Below are 20,154 nucleotides of genomic sequence, written 5' to 3' on the forward strand. Positions count from 1 at the left end.
GTGGCGAGTTTCGGGTGGAGTACTTCTGATCTACAGTTAGCTTACTACCGCTATTTGAGGTAGGGGAATACACTGGACTTGATATAGTACTATGTGACTGGATTGACTGAATCGGTGATTTACATGTTATAATATGATTGTTTGATTTAATTCCGTTAAGTATTATCGTTGAACTGTTTTAATATATTATTGCATCGGAGTTGGTGGAGGTGAGTACGGTGTGGTGATAAGGCCCAGACGGGTTCTGCAGGACTTGCCCTGGTATCCTCAGCTGCGAGCTGGCAGATCGACTACGGTCGATGTATAGTCTACCGGGGATCGGTATGGCTGGGTTGTCCGGGTTATGAGTTGTGATGGCGGTGGTGGTGATGGAGGTGCTTGTGCATTATGTTGCTGTTTTATTGTATTATCTACTCAGCTTCGCGGCTGACCCTGTGTATTCGTGTACGCCTGTGATGATCCAATTATTGGGGAGCAGATTGACAGTATTTCAGAGACTGATGGGAGCCGGGCCGGGAAGAGAGCTTGGATGACTGACTTAGTGCCTAGCCCACCTTAGTCTTATTAGTAGTTTTATCAGACTTTATCTTTTGGCCGTATTTTGGAGACTTTGTTTTAATTCCAGTTGTAATCTCACTATAAACATTTTAATAAAGTACTGTGTTTCTTTCCTTTGTTATCTACTGCCTCGGGTTTCCGAGATGGTAACACCGTTATTTATCTGAGGAGTCCTAGTTCAGGCCCTTAAATAAATGGGGGTGTTACAAAGTGGTATCAGAGCGAACGATCCTCAGGCCTAAACCAATGAATCTAATGAATTTAGGAAGAGTCAAATAAAATGAACCCCGGGATAGAACTGTTAGGAGCACACTAAAGGTAAGGGATGAGTTAGGGGCCCCCTCACACCGAACCATTGGCCCTCTCAGTTTGACCCGGGCACCTTGAGATCATATGAGAGAAAAAGGGTAGAGTAGGAAAGTTGTATGATATTGAACATGAAAAACTATTCCATGATATGAGAAATTGGGCAAGGTGATATGTTGTTAGTATAAGTACACATGTGTTTATTTGTGATTCGGAGGTAAGAATTGGCATGATAATGAAGTAAGATAGTTATATATATATATGATGCTTAAGATTTTAAGATGGATGTTATGTCTAGTGATATGCGGTTATGTGATCCCTGAACCATGTTAGCTAGATATGTAGGGTAGGAGATGATTAGAATTGACTAGAGTAGCCGAAGTGATTCTAGTGTTGCAGGGAACATCACTAACTCTCCTAAATTTTTTTTATAGACATGCCTCCGAAAAGGGATACCGCTGCTAATGACACCCAAGCGGAGTTGAATAGGCTCTGAGCTGAGAACGAGGCCCTAAAGGCCAAACGAGTGGATCTGGGGAAGATGAGCACCATTGTGGCAAGGCATAACCCCACAATATTCACTGGAGAGAGGGAACCTCAATTGCTGGGGGAATGGTGTAGAGAATTCACCAATCTGTTTGAACTGATAGCATGTCCGTAAGAGCCGCAGTGGATCAAGTCGCCCACTATCTTAGGGCCACACCGGTGGATCGTGGACCAGAACAAGGTGGAGATACGAGAGGTTGCTAGGGATCTTGAGACGGGACATGTGTCTTGGTTGGAATTCCATGAGTTTCTGAAGAATGAGTTCATGCCCGAGTTCCAAAAAGCCAAACTACGGGAGGAGTTTGACACTTTCAAGATGACAGAAGACATGACCGTAGAGGCTTATCATCGGAAATTTCGGCAGTTATCCTCATACATTGATGACTTCGGGCAGAATGAGGCTATGCTGGCTATGAGGTTTGAGCGGGGACTCACTATGGACATCAAGAAGAGGCTTACAGCAGCTCCACCCACTACAGATTCAGACATCTACTTGAGGGTCGGTGTCGCCGAGAGGCTCTCGGATCGATCAAGGCCGATAAGAAAGGCAAGGCCGAGAAAAGGAAGTCGGAGACCACGAGCGATAATCTTTGGGGCAAAGAAGCAAAGTTCGGGCAGATATGGTGGGTACTCCACTAACAAAGGCCCCCCGGGGGTATGAGAGCTCGAGTGGAGGCGGCTTCGGGGGCACCAAATGGGGAGGTAGCTCTGCGGGGATTACTTGTTTTGGCTGTGGAAAGACAGACACAAGAGATTTGAATGCCGATCATCCGGGGTGAATCGGTCTGGTGGATACAGGGCACCTATGTCCGGGTTCGTGGCTCTCGTTCGGTGGGGTCTGGTATAACAGCTTATCGCACACCTATGTCTCGGCTATGGGGGAGGTGCGAGGTCCGAGCTAGTAACGATTACTAGGGAAGCTACAACAACTACCGTAACCGTAACCAAAGAGTCGGCAGAGTGGGAGTACCAACTTTCGAAGACTCGCAAATGAGGGGAACAAACAACTGGAGCAAACTTCTTCAAGTCGAGTGGGGCTAAGTCCAAATGCGGCAAGCTCTTTGCCATGGGCAAGGAGGCGCTAAGAATGACGCTCATGTGGTGACTCGGTACATTTCCCCGTTAACTCTAAACCCACCTTTGTGTTGTTTGATTCCTGAGCTACACATTCCTTTATATCTCGGAACATGCCGAGTCTTAAACCTTAAGTCATATGATAGAATTTTTGATTCGGTAGTGGTACCTTCGGGGAGTCGGTGTCTTGTGATAGAGTCTACACTGGGGTACCAATCCAGATCGGAGAGGTTGTGTTTCACTGTGACCTTATAGAGTTTCCCTTGGGGGGTTTTGAGGTGATTTTGGGGATGGACTGGTTAGGGAAATACAAGGCTTTTATCGACTGCTATCAGAAGAAAATCTCATTTAGGGGACCTAAGGGAACTAGGGTGTCTTAGAAGGGGTATGTGGTCAAGCCAAGAGTCAAATTCATATCTGTTAACACCCTAAAGTCGAGTCTGAGGAAAGGGGATCAGTTGATCTTGTGTTAGATGTGGGGTAGTGAGTCGGAGACCCCTAAGGTGTCTGAGATTCCAGTGGTGAGGGAGTTCGAGAGAGTATTTCCGGAGGACATTCCAGGGTTGCCACCGAAAAGAGAAGTGGACTTTTCCATTGATCTGAAGCCGGGCACAGGACCGATTTCTAAACCAACTTACCGTATGGGACCAAAGGAGATGGAGGAATTGAAGAAGCAGTTGGATGAGCTAGCAGAGAAAGGTTACATACGGCCTAGTGTTTCACCTTGGGGAGCACCAGTGTTGTTTGTCAAGAAGAAAGATGGAAGCTTGAGACTTTGCGTGGATTACCGTGAGTTGAACAATGTGACCATCAAGAACCGTTATCCTTTGCCAAGGATCGATGATTTGTTCGATCAATTAAGTGGAGCCGGAGTTTTCTCTAAGATCGATCTGAGGTCGGGTTATCACCAGTTGAGGATCAAGAACGAAGATATACCTAAGACCGCTTTCAGAACCAGGTATGGGCACTATGAGTTCGTGGTCATGCCATTCGGGTTGACTAATGCGCCAACAGTATTCATGGACTTGATGAATCGAGTGTTCAGTCCTTACCTGGACAAGTTCGTGGTTGTGTTCATCGATGATATCCTGGTGTACTCCAAGAATGAGGAAGAACATGAGGAACATTTGAGGTTAGTCTTGAAAACTGAGGGGTAATATCCGTATAATACCCTATAAAATTAGGACTATAACGCAAATTTTATATGTAATTATTGTCATAAAACGAAAATGCAATAGAAACGATAAAGGTAAAGACATAACCTCGGGTCCTTTGAGATGTGGCCTAAGAACAGAAATCAAAGTAGATTTCCTCTAATCGATACACCCAAGACCGTCTGAGACTATGCCCTTGTGCTAGAAATGTATTCTCTAATTGCCTTGCAATATTGAGAGAATAGTTGTGTGAGATTTTGCTAGATGTGAGATCTAGGTTTTTCAGAGGAAAATACTCTTCAAAACCCTAATTTTCTTTTGCAAATGAATTAGGTTAACAAGAAGGAGAGGCTCTCCTTTTTGTTCTTTGCATTCGGCCAAACCGAGCCTCTCATGGGGAAGTGGGCTTCCACTTCCTCTTAATTTTAACTCGTGGTCCGGCTCGTAAATTGCTAAATGTATATGACGCGGTTTTATTATAAATCGTCATCGGTTATCAGCTATTAAAATATCAACTAATAACACGGATTAGTTGAAATATTAATACATGTCCGACACAGACAATATTGTATAATTAATTCAATATACATTAATTAAATATAATCGCTTATATTTAATTTACGAATTAACTGTTTAATTTGCCTTAGCCCATTTTATTTAATCCGTATTAAATAAAATATCTCAACATCGCATTTTGACTAATTACTAGTCAAATAACTCGGACTAACTGCTTAGTCAATTTTCTCGCATCAACATGATCAGTATTTTCATACCGTCACATCTCTCAAACGTATCCTATAGGTGTGACTTTTAGGGACCAGTTGATCACCGCCATCTGTATGACAATAACGTCAAACTTATCTAGCAAGCCAACCGTTATTGATAAACGTGGACCAATTGATTATAATACAAAAGTATACCCTTTGATCCTTTTAGAGATTTATAAGTCCTTGCACTAACTGTAAAGGACACCAGCCCCAACAAGCTCCCACTTGTCCGTACAAGTGTATGTGCAATGACGTTATCCGCACTAACCGGAGGACACAGCTCAACAAACTCCCACTTGTCCGTACAAGTGTATGTGCGATAACCGATTCTCATATTCATTTAAAATTTCTCCCACTCAATGTAAAACAATTTGCCGATCCGGATCCGCAAAGGTCGTATTTTACAATCGATCTGTATCTAGAGTGGTTTCCACGACTAGAGAGTAACTCAACTGATAAAACGAATTCGTATTCGAGCATGGCCATGCATTTCGATTCTGACTCCTCGAGTGGCCCTGAGAAATATCGAGTACCCGATAAAGGCTGAATATTTCCTTCAACTCGACTCCTTCCGATCTAAGCACAACATGAAATGACCCAGAAAAAAATCTACTTGGCCCCCTGTTACGGATGACCGTGAGAAAGAAACCAAAGTCACCCAAAATCTGCCTTAGTCTCAAGAGACAGACGATAGTCAAAAGAATCGACTCTTAGGATCACCATGGAGGTCCTATCCACGACCGGCACCGAATGTTATAAAACATTTAGGACTCCACGTCGATGTCACAATTGTGTCCTACGAGATATCCGTATAAATCGCCTCCGTGATTGGTCACCAACCTTTTGACTTATGGCTCGTTGAACCCACCATCAACCAACGTCACAAAATAATTACCTTGAGTTATCAGCTCACGTGGGAAATTAAGGACCAAAAATATAATGTTTGTTCAATTCACTTTGTGGTGTTCAAAATTGTCGTACAAATCCACATGAAAAACAAAATATATAAATATCAAAACGATGATGTCGTATAGAGTACAAAAGAGAATGAATCTAATCCATAAAAGAGTACTACAACTTAGGAACACGTTTAATTCCCATGGAATTAACATGCCCTTCATGCTTATCTTGTCGTAATGGTTTAGTGAGAGGATCTCGCTATGTTATCATCTCGTAGCAATCTTTTCTATCACTACTTCCTTTTGCTCCACGTAATCTCGGATTAGATGAGCTTTCCGTTATACATGTCTAGACTTGTTGCTAGACTTTGGCTCCTTAGCTTGGAAGATGGCACCTCTATTGTCGCAATAGATGGTGATCGGGTCATTCGAACTAGGCACTACAGATAGTCCTTGTAAGAATTGACGCATCCATATCGCTTCCTTTGCGGCTTCGTACGCGGCATAGTACTCGGACTCGGTCGTAGAATCTGCTGTAACACTTTGTTTGGAACTCTTCCACTGATCATTGGGCGCCATTAAGAGTAAAAACGAATCCAGACTGAGATTTTGAGTCATCTCGATCCGTTTGGAAGCTAGCATCTGCGTAACCGGTTGCGCATAGCTTTTGATCGCCTCCATAAGTCAATGCCCAATCTTTAGTCCTCCGTAGGTACTTAAGAATGTTCTTGACAGCCATCCAATGTGATTCACCTGGATGCTGTTGGAATAGACTTGTCATACTCAATGCATATGCCACGTCCGGACGTGTGCATATCATGGCATACATGATTGATCCTATAGGCGAGGCATAAGGAATCCGTGTCATGCGCTCTTTCTCTTCCGGTGTCTCTGGTGCCTGAGACTTGCTCAAATGCACCCCTGGAGCCATAGGAAGAAACCCCTTTTTGGAGTTAGTCATGCTGAATCTCTCTAGGATCTTGTCTATGTAAGACTCCTGACTGAGAGATAACATCCGACGTGATCTATCTCGATAGATACGGATGCCCAGAATTCTTCGTGCCTCACCCAGATCTTTCATCTGGAAATGGTTTTTCAACCATACTTTCACCGAAGTTAAGAGAGGTATGTCATTCCCAATCAGGAGTATGTCATCGACATACAATATTAGGAAGACAATCTTGCTCCCACTCGACTTGATATAAAGACATGGTTCCTCGACCGATCGAGTAAATCCATTTTCTTTAATCAGTTGGTCGAAGCAATGATTCCAACTCCGAGATGCTTGCTTAAGTCCATAAATGGAACGCTTAAGCTTGCATACTTTCTTAGGATGTTCAGGATCGATGAAACCTTCGGGTTGTACCATTTACAACTCTTCCTCCAAAAAGCCGTTTAAGAAGGCGGTTTTCACATCCATCTGCCAAATTTCATAGTCATGAAAAGCGGCAATCGCTAAGATAATCCGAATGGAACGCAGCATGACTACGGGTGTAAAAATTTCATCGTAGCGCAAACGTGGCACTTGGGTGAAACCTTTAGCAACTAGTCGTGCTTTATAGATATCTTGTTGACCTTCCACAGTATGCTTTATCTTGTAAAGCCATTTGCATTGAAGGGGACGAACCTTAGCAGGTAAGTCAACAAGATCCCATACGTTGTTCTCATACATAGAGTCCATCTCGGATTGCATGGCCTCAACCCATAGCTTTGAGTCAGAACTGGTCATGGCACCTTTATAGGTTGTGGGTTCACTACTCGTTAAGAGTAGAATGTCATCTATGTCATGTTCCTCGACCATACCAATGTATCTGTCCGGAGGAATAGAGACTCTTCCCGACCTCCTAGGTTCCTCAGGAATATTCACCGCAGCCGGGATTGAAGGAATTGGTTCCTCCAATGGTTGCTCGGTATTTGGTTCTGGAATCTCCGACAGGTCGAAGGTTCTATCACTCTTTGCATTCTTGAGAAATTCCTTCTCTAAGAATGTCGCACTAGCCGCAACAAAAACACGTTGTTCGGTTGGCGAATAAAAGTAATGACCAAGTGTTCCTTTAGGATAACCTATAAAGTATGTCTTGACCGATCGCGGGCCGAGCTTATCCTCGTGTCTCCACTTGACATAAGCCTCGCAGCCCCAAACCCGTATAAAGGACAAGTTAGGGACCGTTCCCTTCCATAGTTCATATGGAGTCTTGTCAACAGCTTTAGACGGACTTCGGTTAAGTATTAGAGCAGCTGACAGAAGACCATAACCCCACAATGAGTCAGGTAACACGGTGTGACTCATCATGGATCGAACCATATCAAGTAGTGTTCGATTTCTCCGTTCGGACACACCATTCAACTGAGGTGTTCCGGGTGGAGTTAACTGTAGGGCTATCCCACAGTCCTTAAGGTGTTGATCAAATTCGTGAGAAAGATACTCGCCACCACGATCTGAACGTAGTGTTTTAATCTTTCTACCCAGTAGGTTCTGTACCCTATTCTGGTATTCTTTGAATTTCTCAAAGGATTCACTTTTGTGCTTCATTAAGTAGACATAGCCATATCTACTTAAATCGTCCGTGAAAGTGATGAAATACCTATAGCCTTCTCGTGCGGTGATTGACATAGGCCCACATACATCCGTATGTATGAGTCTTAATAGGTCAGCAGCGCGCATTCCAACACCTTTGAAGGAAATTCGAGTCATCTTACCGATGAGACATGATTCACACGTGCCAAATGATTGAAAATCAAAGGCCGAGATAGCTCCATTCTTTATGAGCTGTTTTACGCGTTTCTCATTAATGTGTCCCATACGGTAGTGCCATAGATACGATTGATCTTTGTCACCAACCTTTAACTTTTTATTCATTACGTGTAATATTTCGGTGGTCTGATCTAAAACATAAATTCCGTTCATGGAGACTGCCTTGCCATAAATCATATCGTGTAATGAGAAAATGCAAGAATTATTCTCTATTACAAATGAAAAACCAAGTTTGTCAAGTGCAGAAACTGAAATAATGTTTTTCGAAAGACTGGGTACATAATAACAGTTATATAAAAATAACTCAAATCCGCTAGGAAGCTGGATCACGTATGTTCCCCTCGAGACGGCAGCCACTCGTGCTCCATTCCCGACACGCAGGTCCACCTCACCCTTTACGAGGGGTTCGATGTTTCGGAGCCCCTGCACATGATTACACAGATGAGAACCACAACCAGTATCTAGTACCCATGTTCCGTAACTTGCGTGGTTAATCTCAATCATATGAATAAAAGTAGAAGAAGAAGACATACCAACAGGTTTAACGCGACCTGCTTTTATGTCCTCATGATAAACAGGACATGTGCGCCTCCAATGCCCAGTCTTGTGACAGCGATGGCATTCCATGTTTTCGGTTTTGCTCTTTGTCGCGCCTGATGAGTTACTTGCCTCACCAGGTCCACTCTTACCTGATCCCGACTTCTTAAACTTCGGTTTACCTACAGCTAGGTCTGCTTGAGCTTTGCCCTTACCCTTGCCCTTGTTTGACACAACGAGAACATCTTGTTTCATGGTCCCACTGAACTTCATGTCCTTCTCGTCTGTACGAGAAGGGAGTGCAATTCATGGGGACTTTTCTTCAAATCATTCATATAGTAATTGGCTCTAAAGAGCGCAAAACCATCGTGGAGTGAATGAAGCATGCGGTCAATCACAATGTTCTCGCTGATTTTACAATCAAGCGCCTCCAGTCTCTCGACATTCTCAATCATGCTGAGAATGTGTGGGCTAACCGGTTGGCCCTTCTGGAGTCTCGCATCAAAGAAGCGAGTGGTATGCTCATAGGTCACGATTCTCGGTGCTTTCGAGAATTCCTTAGTTAGCGTGGTGAAAATCTTGTTTGCACCTTGGGCTATGAAGCGTTTCTGCAAATTGGATTCCATTGCAAAAATGAGTACGTTTTTAATCGCACTCGCTTCCATGACGAAGTCACTATACGTGGAGACCTCGTTAACTCGAGCCGTGGGGCCTGGGGCTGGCGGGAGGTGCTCAGTCAGATACTTGAGCTTCCCGTCAGCAGTGGCTGCATTCCATAATGCCGCCTCCCATTTCGCGAAGTTTGATCCATCATTCTTCAGTCTAGTAGACTGATTCATCTGATTCATGAAGATCCGCCGTGGACTCACGGTCCAATGTGGCACTTGGCATTGGGTCATCGAGGATGCCAGCCATTATGTTATTAGCAGTTTAAAATTCGTGATCTACGCTGAAAAAGAAAGAAAAACAAAACCGAAATAAGCAACTCATCGAGGTGATTTAAGTCTATTAAAATTCATTTTAATCGTGTAGACTCATTGCACTTGCATAATGATCTCCCTCAAGAATAATACAAGTGATCCCAAGACTCAATTTCTGTAAATTGATAAGCTAACTGTTTAGCTAGTTCTTCCGTAAAAACTCTTGGTCGATAGATTTCCGTAAATCCTATCTATAGTCCACCATAATCACAGGATCGTACGAGTGACCATAGTGTTGAGATAAAATAGGTCAATCGGTTCCAACTTACCCGACGTAGAAGGGGTCATATTATGCCTACCGACGAAGAAGGGATTCATTGGAGTTTGACCTATAAAGACCGTTCTCAACTTTTGTTTATACGAGGAAGATCCCATCGACTTAATTTTAATTCATTGTAAGTGAACGAAAAACTAGCATTGCGTGAATGAATTAATTTAGGTGATGGCTTAAAATAAAACGTGTGATATCTGTATAACAAAGAAAACTAACGCGTGACCTCTATATGAGTCAGTTTTCATGCAATTATTAGGTGGTTTGGTTTTTAGGCGGAATATGATGCATACTATCGTTACAAGAAAATAAATAAAAGAATGCAATACGTAAATAAAAATTCCTAGTGTGGCCTATCCTAGTAAAAAGAACATAATACAACTTTGGAATCCACCGTTGGACCCGAGAAGCTTGTCTTGATGTTCCATCTTTTCATGCAAATGAGTGAGCATCCGGTCTCCATCTTTGGTCTTCTCAAAATTACAATTAAAATTTACAAAATATAAACCTATTTACATTCTAAATAAAAACCGTAATTATAAAAGAAAAACAAAATGGAGATGCGAGATCTCAAAATATAACCAAGACCGTGTTCCATCATTACGGTAACACGTTCTACTAAGGCCACACTAAGTTACAACCGTTTGTAAAAATAAATAAATACGTAATAAAAGCATTCAAAACATTCAAAATAACGATAAATAAAATGCATCAACTAAAACAAATTTATTCGTGACATAATTCCGTAATTATGTAAAATTTATCCAAACCACCTTTAATGATTAAAATTATGTGACAAAACCACTTTAGTCAAGTTAATTTTAATCCGTGATAATCCATCACTTTAAATCGTTTTAAAGTAACTAAATTGTACGTGGGTGAACCGTTTCACTATCAAGCGAATGCATAAATCCGTATTATGCAAAAATTGGCCGAAAAAAAACAAAACAAATTGTTTTTTTTTTCTTCACGGCTGAACGTGAACAGTACCCAAAAAAATTTAGTTGAACATAATCCGTATTAAAACAAAATTACAATTGACATGATCTTAAGATATTGTTATAATTATCGATTAAAATAACAATACACAAAGAACAAATCGAAAAACAAAAGATCGTCTGATCTAGACATAAACCGTTTTGCACGGTTTCCAAAGCACAAAACCGCAACAGTCAAAAAAAAAATTTGCCGTGGGAAAAAAAATGGCTGCCGCACGAAATTTTATGCACAAAATTATCGATTCAAATTCGTTTGATGAAAATCACAAGAAAAATTTACGTGGCCTCGCTCTGATACCACTTGAGGGGTAATATCCGTATAATACCCTATAAAATTAGGACTATAACGCAAATTTTTTATGTAATTATTGTCATAAAACGAAAATGCAATAGATACGATAAAGGTAAAGAAATAACCTCGGGTCCTTTGAGATGTGGCCTAAGAACAGAAATCAAAGTAGATTTCCTCCTAATCGATACACCCAAGACCGTCTGAGACTATGCCCTTGTGCAAGAAATGTATTCTCTAATTGCCTTGCAATATTGAGAGAATAGTTGTGTGAGTTTTTGCTAGATGTGAGATCTAGGTTTTTCAGAGGAAAATACTCTTCAAAACCCTAATTTTCTTTTGCAAATGAATTAGGTTAACAAGAAGGAGAGGCTCTCCTTTTTGTTCTTTGCATTCGGCCAAACCGAGCCTCTCATGGGGAAGTGGGCTTCCACTTCCTCTTAATTTTAACTCGTGGTCCGGCTCGTAAATTGCTAAATGTATATGACGCGGTTTTATTATAAATCGTCATCGGTTATCGGCTATTAAAATATCAACTAATAACACGGATTAGTTGAAATATTAATACATGTCCGACACATACAATATTGTATAATTAATTCAATATACATTAATTAAATATAATCATTTATATTTAATTTACGAATTAACTGTTTAATTTGCCTTAGCCCATTTTATTTAATCCGTATTAAATAAAATATCTCAACATCGTATTTTGACTAATAACTAGTCAAATAACTCGGACTAACTGCTTAGTCAATTTTCTGGCATCAACATGACTGTATTTTCATACCGTCACATCTCTTAAACGTATCCTATAGGTGTGACTTTTAGGGACCAGTTGATCACCGCCATCTGTATGACAATAACGTCAAACTTATCTAGCAAGCCAACCGTTATTGATAAACGTGGACCAACTGATTATAATACAAAAGTATACCCTTTGATCCTTTTAGAGATTTATAAGTCCTTGCACTAACTGTAAAGGACACCAGCCCCAACAAAAACCTTGGAGGAGAACCAGTTATATGCCAAGCTGAGCAAGTGCGAGTTCTGGTTGAAGAAAGTTGCTTTTCTGGGGCATGTGATTTCCAAGGAAGGGGTGTCGGTTGATCCTAGTAAAATTGAGGCAGTGACAAGATGGCAGAGTCCTAAGAATGTGGGTGAGATCCGAAGCTTCTTGGGGCTAGCAGGTTATTATCGAAGATTTGTCAAGGACTTCTCAAAGATCGCAAAGCCATTGACGTCATTGATGCGGAAGGAGAACAGGTTTGTTTGGGATGAGAGTTGTGAGGAGGCGTTTCTAACCCTCAAAGAACGTCTCACTACAGCTCCTATCCTTGCACTACCGATGGGAATGATAATTTCGAGGTGTATACCGATGCTTCTAAGAAGGGTCCAAAAGTGCGTATTAATGCAGAACGGGAAGGTAATCGCTTACGCTTCTCGACAATTGAACACCTATGAGGAGAATTACCCTACTCATGATCTAGAGTTGGGGGCAGTGGTGTTTGCGCTTAAACTATGGCGACATTATCTTTATGGAGCTACCTTCAAAGTGTTTTCCGATCACAAGAGCTTAAAATACATTTACACAAAAAAGGAGTTGAACATGAGACAGAGGAGATGGATCGAATTGATTGGCGACTATGACATGGAGATACTTTATCATGAGGGGAAAGCGAATGTCGTAGGCGATGCTTTGAGCAGAAATCCATCCATGCTTTGAGCAAAGTGCGGATCTAGGGTGAGGATGCATAATGAGTTGCGGGAGATGGGAATCCACATGATCCGGAAGGGAGAGACTCTTGGGGACTTGACCGTTGAGCCGAAGTTATATGAGGAGATCGAGAGTTACTGAAGCCGATGCTAGAATTCGAAGTGGCGCAGCACAAGAGAAACAGGCGAGAAGTCGGGGTTGATTCCAAGTTTGTTATCCATGCTGATGGTAGTCTGAGGTTTGGAGGACGGTGGTGTGTTCCGGATAATGAGGAGCTGAAGAGGAAGATTCTTACTAAGGCACATGCTACACCATACTCGGTTCCTCCTGGGGGAGATAAGCTGTACAAGTACCTCAAGAAGACTTTTTGGTGGCCGAATATGAAGAGGGAAGTTGCCGAGTTCGTGGCTCGATGCTTGACGTGCCAGAGAGTGAAGGGTGAACATAAGAGACCGCAAGGGAAGGTCCAACCATTAGATGTGCCGGAGTGGAAGTGGGAGAGCATTTCTATGGATTTCATTGTGGGGTTGCCTCGGACTCAGAAAGGTAACAATATGATTTGGGTGATCGTGGATAGGCTAACCAAGTCGGCTCACTTTATCCCCATGAAGGATACTTGGAGTAAAGCTGAGTTGGCCAAGGCTTATGTTCAGTATGTGGTGAAGCTACACGGTGTGCCCAAGGACATCATTTCCGATAGAGACTCCGTGTTTCTATCCAAATTCTCGCAGAGTTGCGATCATTAATGGGTACTCGCTTAAAGATGAGCACCGCTTTTCATCCAGCTACAGATGGTCAGACAGAGAGGACTATTCAGACACTCGAGGACATGTTGAGGGCTTGTGTTTTGGAGTTCGGTGGGTCTTGGGAGGATAGACTGGGGTTGATTGAGTTTTCATACAACAACAGTTACCACGCTAGTATTGGGATGGCTCCATTTGAGGCTCTATATGGCAGGAAGTGTAGGAGTCCTGTGTGTTGGGATGATCGAGCTGATGCGGTAGTTTTGGGACCAGAGATGATTCAGGAGATGGTTGAGCAGGTGCAGATCATTCGACAGAAGATGAGGGCTGCCCAGGACCGGCAGAAGAGCTATGCTGACGCTAGGAGAAGCGACATTTCTTTCCAGGTGGGAGAGAAAGTACTTCTTAGAGTGTCTCCGATGAAGGGAGTGATGAGATTCGGGAAACGGGGAAAGTTGAGCCAGAAGTTTATTGGGCCATATGAGATCTTGGATAGAGTTGGAGAGGTGGCATATCGGCTAGCTCTACCACCTGCTTTAGCCAGGGTACATAATGTCTTCCATGTTTCTCAGTTGCGGAGATATTTGAGTGACCCTTCGCACATTTTGAGCCATGATGTGGTCGAGTTGGACGAGCAGTTGACCTACATCGAGACACCTAAGGAGATTTTGGACAGGAAAGTTAGAAAGACCAGGCACGGAGAAACTGCTTTAGTGAAGGTGTTGTGGACTAATCATAAGGCAGAGGAGGCTACCTGGGAAACCGAGGCCGCAATGAGAGAGAGTTATCCACATCTGTTAACTTGAGGTAAGTTACGGGACGTAACTCTCTTTTTAGGAGGGTAGAATGTAACATTTCGTGTTTATGTAGTCTAGTTGTGTGTTTGGCTGTGTTAGTTATACGGGATGTCTTTATATTATGTTTGGTATGGGAGCGAACTTCGGGACGAAGTTCATTTTAAGGGGGGGAGACTGTAATACCCCGTATTTTATTATCGATTGAGCGAGATATTATTATTTAATGGTAGTGTAAAGGTAATGGTAAAAGCGTAAAGGTATTTGATTGATTCATGTTGTAAGATGAGTCGGGTTTATAGTTTTAGGTGGCATGTTGGGTCAAGGTGTTATAACCCATTTACCCACTTACCCATTTACCTTTTTACCTCACCAAAACCCTAAAGCGAAACCCTAATCCAACCTTAAAACCCAATCCCCCTTCCTACCGTCATTTTTCACATCACCATCGTCAACCCTTTTTCTTTCACGCCTCAAGCATCAATTACAGCCAACGAGCGCACGCCGGTGAGTGTGGAGGGAGTAGGGTCTGCCGTGAGTGTAGGGAGGCCGTTGCTGGTGGACGAGGGTGGTTGTACTGGCCGGAATAGCACAGATCGACGGCCGTCATAGGTAAGGTTCTCTGTTTTTCATTTTTGTCACGGTAGTTTGATCTGAGTTGTGCGTCGTTTAGGGACTGTTGTAGTAGTTGTCGGGGTGTGGGATGTATTGCTGGTGGTGAGTCGAGTCGTGTGGTGGTGGGTTGAGTGGTTGTCGTCGCTGTTGGTGGTTGCAGTGGTGGTGATTAGGTGTCGGGTTTGATATGGGGTTTTTCGTTGCATTTCAGACATAGGGTAATGGGGTGGCACCACCGTGGACTCGGGAGAGGTCGAATCGGTGGTGCCACGTGTGTCAGGGTCGCCTTTCGACGGTGGTGTCAAGGGTGGTGCTTGGTAAGGTGGCGGGGTTGTGTCGTGGTGGCAGGCGAGTTGAAAAGGGGGGCTGGTTGTGGCGTTTGTGGCGGCAGGGACGCAAGCAGGGGTTGTTGGTGGTGGTGGTTTTGACCACCGGCGTGGATCGACCACGTTGGTGGTGGTGGGAGGTGACCAGGCCAGACCTGGTGTCAGGCCTGGTGGTCGGCGGTGAGGGTTGGTGGCTGTTGGACGGAGTTGTGTCGGGTTGAAGGGGGTGTGTTTGTGGGTCGGGTTGAATTATTATTTTTGGGTAATTTTGTTACGGTTTTTATTTTAGTAAGTCGGGAAATATGTGTATTTCTATTATTTCTATTATTTACATTATTAGTTTTAGTTATTAAGTTAATATTAAGTAGCGGTGACGGAATAATATATTTAAGCGTTGAGTCGGGATTTTATTTCGGGAAGGTTACTATTTTTAGTAACCTGCTATTTTTGGTAATTGTTATTTTGGAAACTTCCCATTTTAGGAAACTTTCTATGTTGGGTAACTTATATTTTTAGTAACTTCTAATTTGGGAAAGTTTCTACTTATAGTGACTCTTGGGAACGGGAATAGTTAAGTGAATTAATTATGTTATGTATATGTTTAGGTGGCGAGTTTCGGGTGGAGTACTTCTGATCTGCAGTTAGCTTACTACCGCTATTTGAGGTAGGGGAATACACTGGACTTGATATAGTACTATGTGACTGGATTGACTGAATCGGTGATTTACATGTTATAATATGATTGTCTGATTTAATTCCGTTAAGTATTATCGTTGAATTGGTTTAATATATTATTACATCGGAGTTGGTGGAGGTGGAGGTGAGTACGGTGTGGTGATAAGGCCCAGGTGGGTTCTGCAGGACTTGCCCTGGTGTCCTCAGCTGCGAGCTGGCAGATCGACTACGGTCGATGTATAGTCTACCGGGGATCGGTATGGCTGGGTTGTCCGGGTTATGAGTTGTGATGGCGGTGGTGGTGATGGAGGAGCTTGTGCATTATGATGCTGTTTTATTGTATTATCTACTCAAGCTTCGCGGCTGACCCTGTGTATTCGTGTACGCCTGTGATGATCCAATTACTGGGGAGCAGATTGGCAGGTATTTCAGAGACTGATGGGAGCTGGCCGGGAAGAGAGCTTGGATGACTGACTTAGTGCCTAGCCCACCTTAGTCTTATTAGTAGTTTTATCAGACTTTATCTTTTGGCCGTATTTTGGAGACTTTGTTTTAATTCCAGTTGTAATCTCACTATAAACATTTTAATAAAGTACTGTGTTTCTTTCCTTTGTTATCTACTGCCTCGGGTTTCCGAGATGGTAACACCGTTATTTATCTGAGGAGTCCTAGTTCAGGCCCTTAAATAAATGGGGGTGTTACAGCTAATGTAGGAACAAGGGGTTTAACCATGAGGTAAATATACAAATGCAACTATACATGAGAGATAGGGAAAGAAAGGGTTCTTACAATCATTGTAGAAGATGAAGATGGTAGATAGGATGCGTACATAGCCATGTCATGAGCCAAATGAGAAACGGTGAGATTTTAGCATTAATCCGCTCGAGTCAAGTCTAACCCGCTCGAGTTGAGGCTCGGGACGCCCGATTTCACAGGAATCCGCTCGGATTGTCATGCAGGGGACTTTTCTTTCTTTCCTTAGGTCTCAATTCGCACGAGTTGAGGCCGGGCCCCACGTATTTCAAGCAAATTTTGACCCAACACCTTTTTAATGATAAGAAAGATGTGCACAAGCCCAAAAACTCCATTTTCTTTATTTCTTTACACTTGCTACCATCTCATTTTCATCAATTTCCTTCAAAAAGCTCAATTAAAAATATGAGATCCCTCCCTTTCATCTCTCATGCAATTTATTAAATGAATGAATGAATGAATGCAAAATTACACTAAATGCATATATACAAGTTAATGGTTATTAAGGAACTCCATCAAACCAAAAATTGTCAATAAATAACTTTCATAGAAAATCATCACTAGTACTCAAGGCACGTAGAAGTCGGTCAAATTCTTCGGAGTGGGACATGAATAGGCATGGATAGCAATACAAGATTATGAAATTGAATAATGCCCAAGTAATAGACCGAACAAGTATGTCAAGAACACTATCACAAAAATTATAGGATGTATGATGGATGGAAGGGACATGAAATGGGTAATCGGTTGGCACCTCACTCAACTCGTCCTCCAAATAGTCAAAGTCACCACACTCAAGGCAAGTACTCTCATTATGATCCAAGGTGACTTCAATAGTGTCTATTTAGGGTTCCCAAATGTCCTCATATTCCTCATCCCAACAAGGACCATTATCAAAGGGGTTGTCATAACAAGGCTCACCAAGTTCAACACAATTGTCTGCCTCTAATATGTCTTCCTCAAAGGGTGAGTTTTCACTCAAGCTCACATCCATCTCACTCTCACTTTGCTCATTATCATCAAATTCCATGGGACTTGGTTTCATTGGTATACAAGAAGAGTAGGATGACGACATCCAAGCATTGGTTTCACAATCAAGAATGTACTCCTTCCCATCATCACTCTCTTCATCTATCACACCATCTTCCCAAGGAGGGGCAAATTTGTGGGCATAGTAGATTGGCTCAAGGTTATAGGAAGGTGTCTCATTCTTACAAATCTCATTTTCATCATAGTTTTCCTTAATGAATTTTTGAAATGTGGTTTTATCGCTTCCATACCTTCCTTGGCAACTCATCTTACATATCCTACCACCACTCAAGTGAAATGTCAAGTTTCGGGTTTCAAGGTTCATGCCAATATAAACAACACAACATGCTTCATAATTTGAAAGAGTAAAACCATGATGCCAAGCATGAGTCATATAATCTTCAAATCTTGAAATATATTTATCAAATGACTCATTTTCATATTGCCGAAAAGTGAATGTAGACATGTTAAACATATGCAATAATGCAAGTACAAGAATTAAAAATCTCAAGGAACCAAGATCCCTCAAGAAGAAGCACAACTAAAACTAGACAAAAGAACAATTCAAATACACAACAGCGTCCCCGGCAACGACGCCATTTTGATGAGCGTGTCATTGTATGCTCTCAAACACATTTATACATAACTACTAGCATAGCAAGCAAGTCGGGGTCGAACCCAAAGGACGGGGGTATTTGTATTGTTCAATCTAATCATAGTTGCGCTAAGGGTTGTCACAATTGATTGGAATTGATTGAAGATTCTAAACTAATGAAAGCAATAAAGTAAATAAAGATGTAAACAAATAATAAAGGGATACTGGGATGTCATGAGATCATAGGGGAATCATAGTAAGAAAGCATAAATGAGTTATATAGATGCAAGCAATTTATTATTGTTGGAATGCAGTTAATTCATGTCATATAATTCATAAGAAGATTTGGGTCCCGGAACCGAGTCATTTGTGACTTTACAACACCTACAAGTCGACTTAATTCTTCCTATTAAACTACATGCATGATGAACCAATTCCTAGGGAAACTTACGTCTTGGAGCCGAGTCAGTTAAGACTTTACAACACCTACAAGTCGACTTGGGTTTTCCCTATTCAACTCTATGCAAGGTCAAACAAGGCTTGAGTTGGTTTATATCTTACAAGCCTTGTTGAATAGATAAGAGATGGGTAAAAAATGCAAGGTTTCATAGTCTAGCATTTCATAAAACATGATATGTGCATAAGTTGAAAAACAATAAGCAAGCATTCATATGAACTTATTAAGCATAAATCTATCCCATGATTAACTCCCCTAATCCCCCACTAATCCTAGTTAAGTAACTACTCACTTATTATCATGGAAGACATGTTATCAATGGTGTCAATCCTTACAACAAGTATAAACATGATTAAAGAGTGAGGAAATAAACAATAAAGAGTAAAGAGTAAAAAGATTATACCAAACTTAAGATGAACAATTGGCAAGGAAAGAATAATAGAAGAAAACTTGATTGATGAAGCGTTATCAGTTCTCCAATAATAACCCAATAATAAACTTGAATTACCCAATAATAAACTTGAACAATATTTAAGGAAAGATATCTGTGTGATTTGTGGAATGATTAAAGACTAATCTATTCTAATCTACTCCTAATGAAGGCTTAATCTAATCTAAGGAAGCTTAGTCTCTTGATTATTACAAATTGAGTATATATAGTGGTACATCATTAGGTTAAGCAAGGGTAGATTTGTTGGAGTTAGTGTCCTCCACAATAGTGCGTTAACATAATAAATCTCATTAATGGAATATCATCAGATATTTAATTATTTGATCCTCGTCAGTTGATTAACGTAAATCGATAACGGTTGGCTGACTAGAGTTTGACGTTATTGTCGTGAGACGGCGGTGATCAACTGACCCCTTTCGGTCACACCTAAAGGAACGAACCCCAATTGATAACTAATTAATTGTATGAGATACAATTTATTTAGTCCCTTGATTTATCGACTAAGAGGTTAGTCGATTATTATTAGAGAGATTTCGAGTTGCGAACTCGAGGAGCGGCAGTTATTATTTAATTATGCGATAATTAAATAATAAGTTTTGGGAAACGGGTTTTAGTTAATTAACTGTTAATTTACTAAAATTGTACTAATTGACTAATGTGATTAATATTAGTACGTAAATAATATGTGTAGTGGTACACGTATATTTACGGAGTGAATTGGACGAATTTATTATGGAAGCATTTAAACATGATACGATGTTTAAAATGAGAAATTACACGGATTTGTGCGACAAATATAAAAACCAACATGGACCCGTATATGGTCATGTGGACCGTGTAAAATAAGTGTAATGGATGATTA

At 41.6% G+C, this 20,154-nt stretch overlaps 1 protein-coding gene across 1 annotated transcript; it reads left to right on the top strand.

Annotated features, from left to right (window-relative positions):
* Nucleotides 1–13,000: 13,000 nt before the first annotated feature.
* LOC141601640 (uncharacterized) lies at nucleotides 13,001–14,403 on the top strand. The gene is made up of 3 exons (XM_074421936.1): nucleotides 13,001–13,318; nucleotides 13,897–13,995; nucleotides 14,170–14,403. Exons 1-3 carry the CDS (start codon nucleotides 13,001–13,003, stop codon nucleotides 14,401–14,403), a joined length of 651 nt encoding a protein of 216 aa, XP_074278037.1.
* The last annotated feature ends 5,751 nt before the right edge of the window (nucleotides 14,404–20,154 follow it).

Source organism: Silene latifolia, chromosome 9, assembly GCF_048544455.1.
Source record: "Silene latifolia isolate original U9 population chromosome 9, ASM4854445v1, whole genome shotgun sequence".
Classification (NCBI taxonomy): Eukaryota; Viridiplantae; Streptophyta; class Magnoliopsida; order Caryophyllales; family Caryophyllaceae; genus Silene; species Silene latifolia.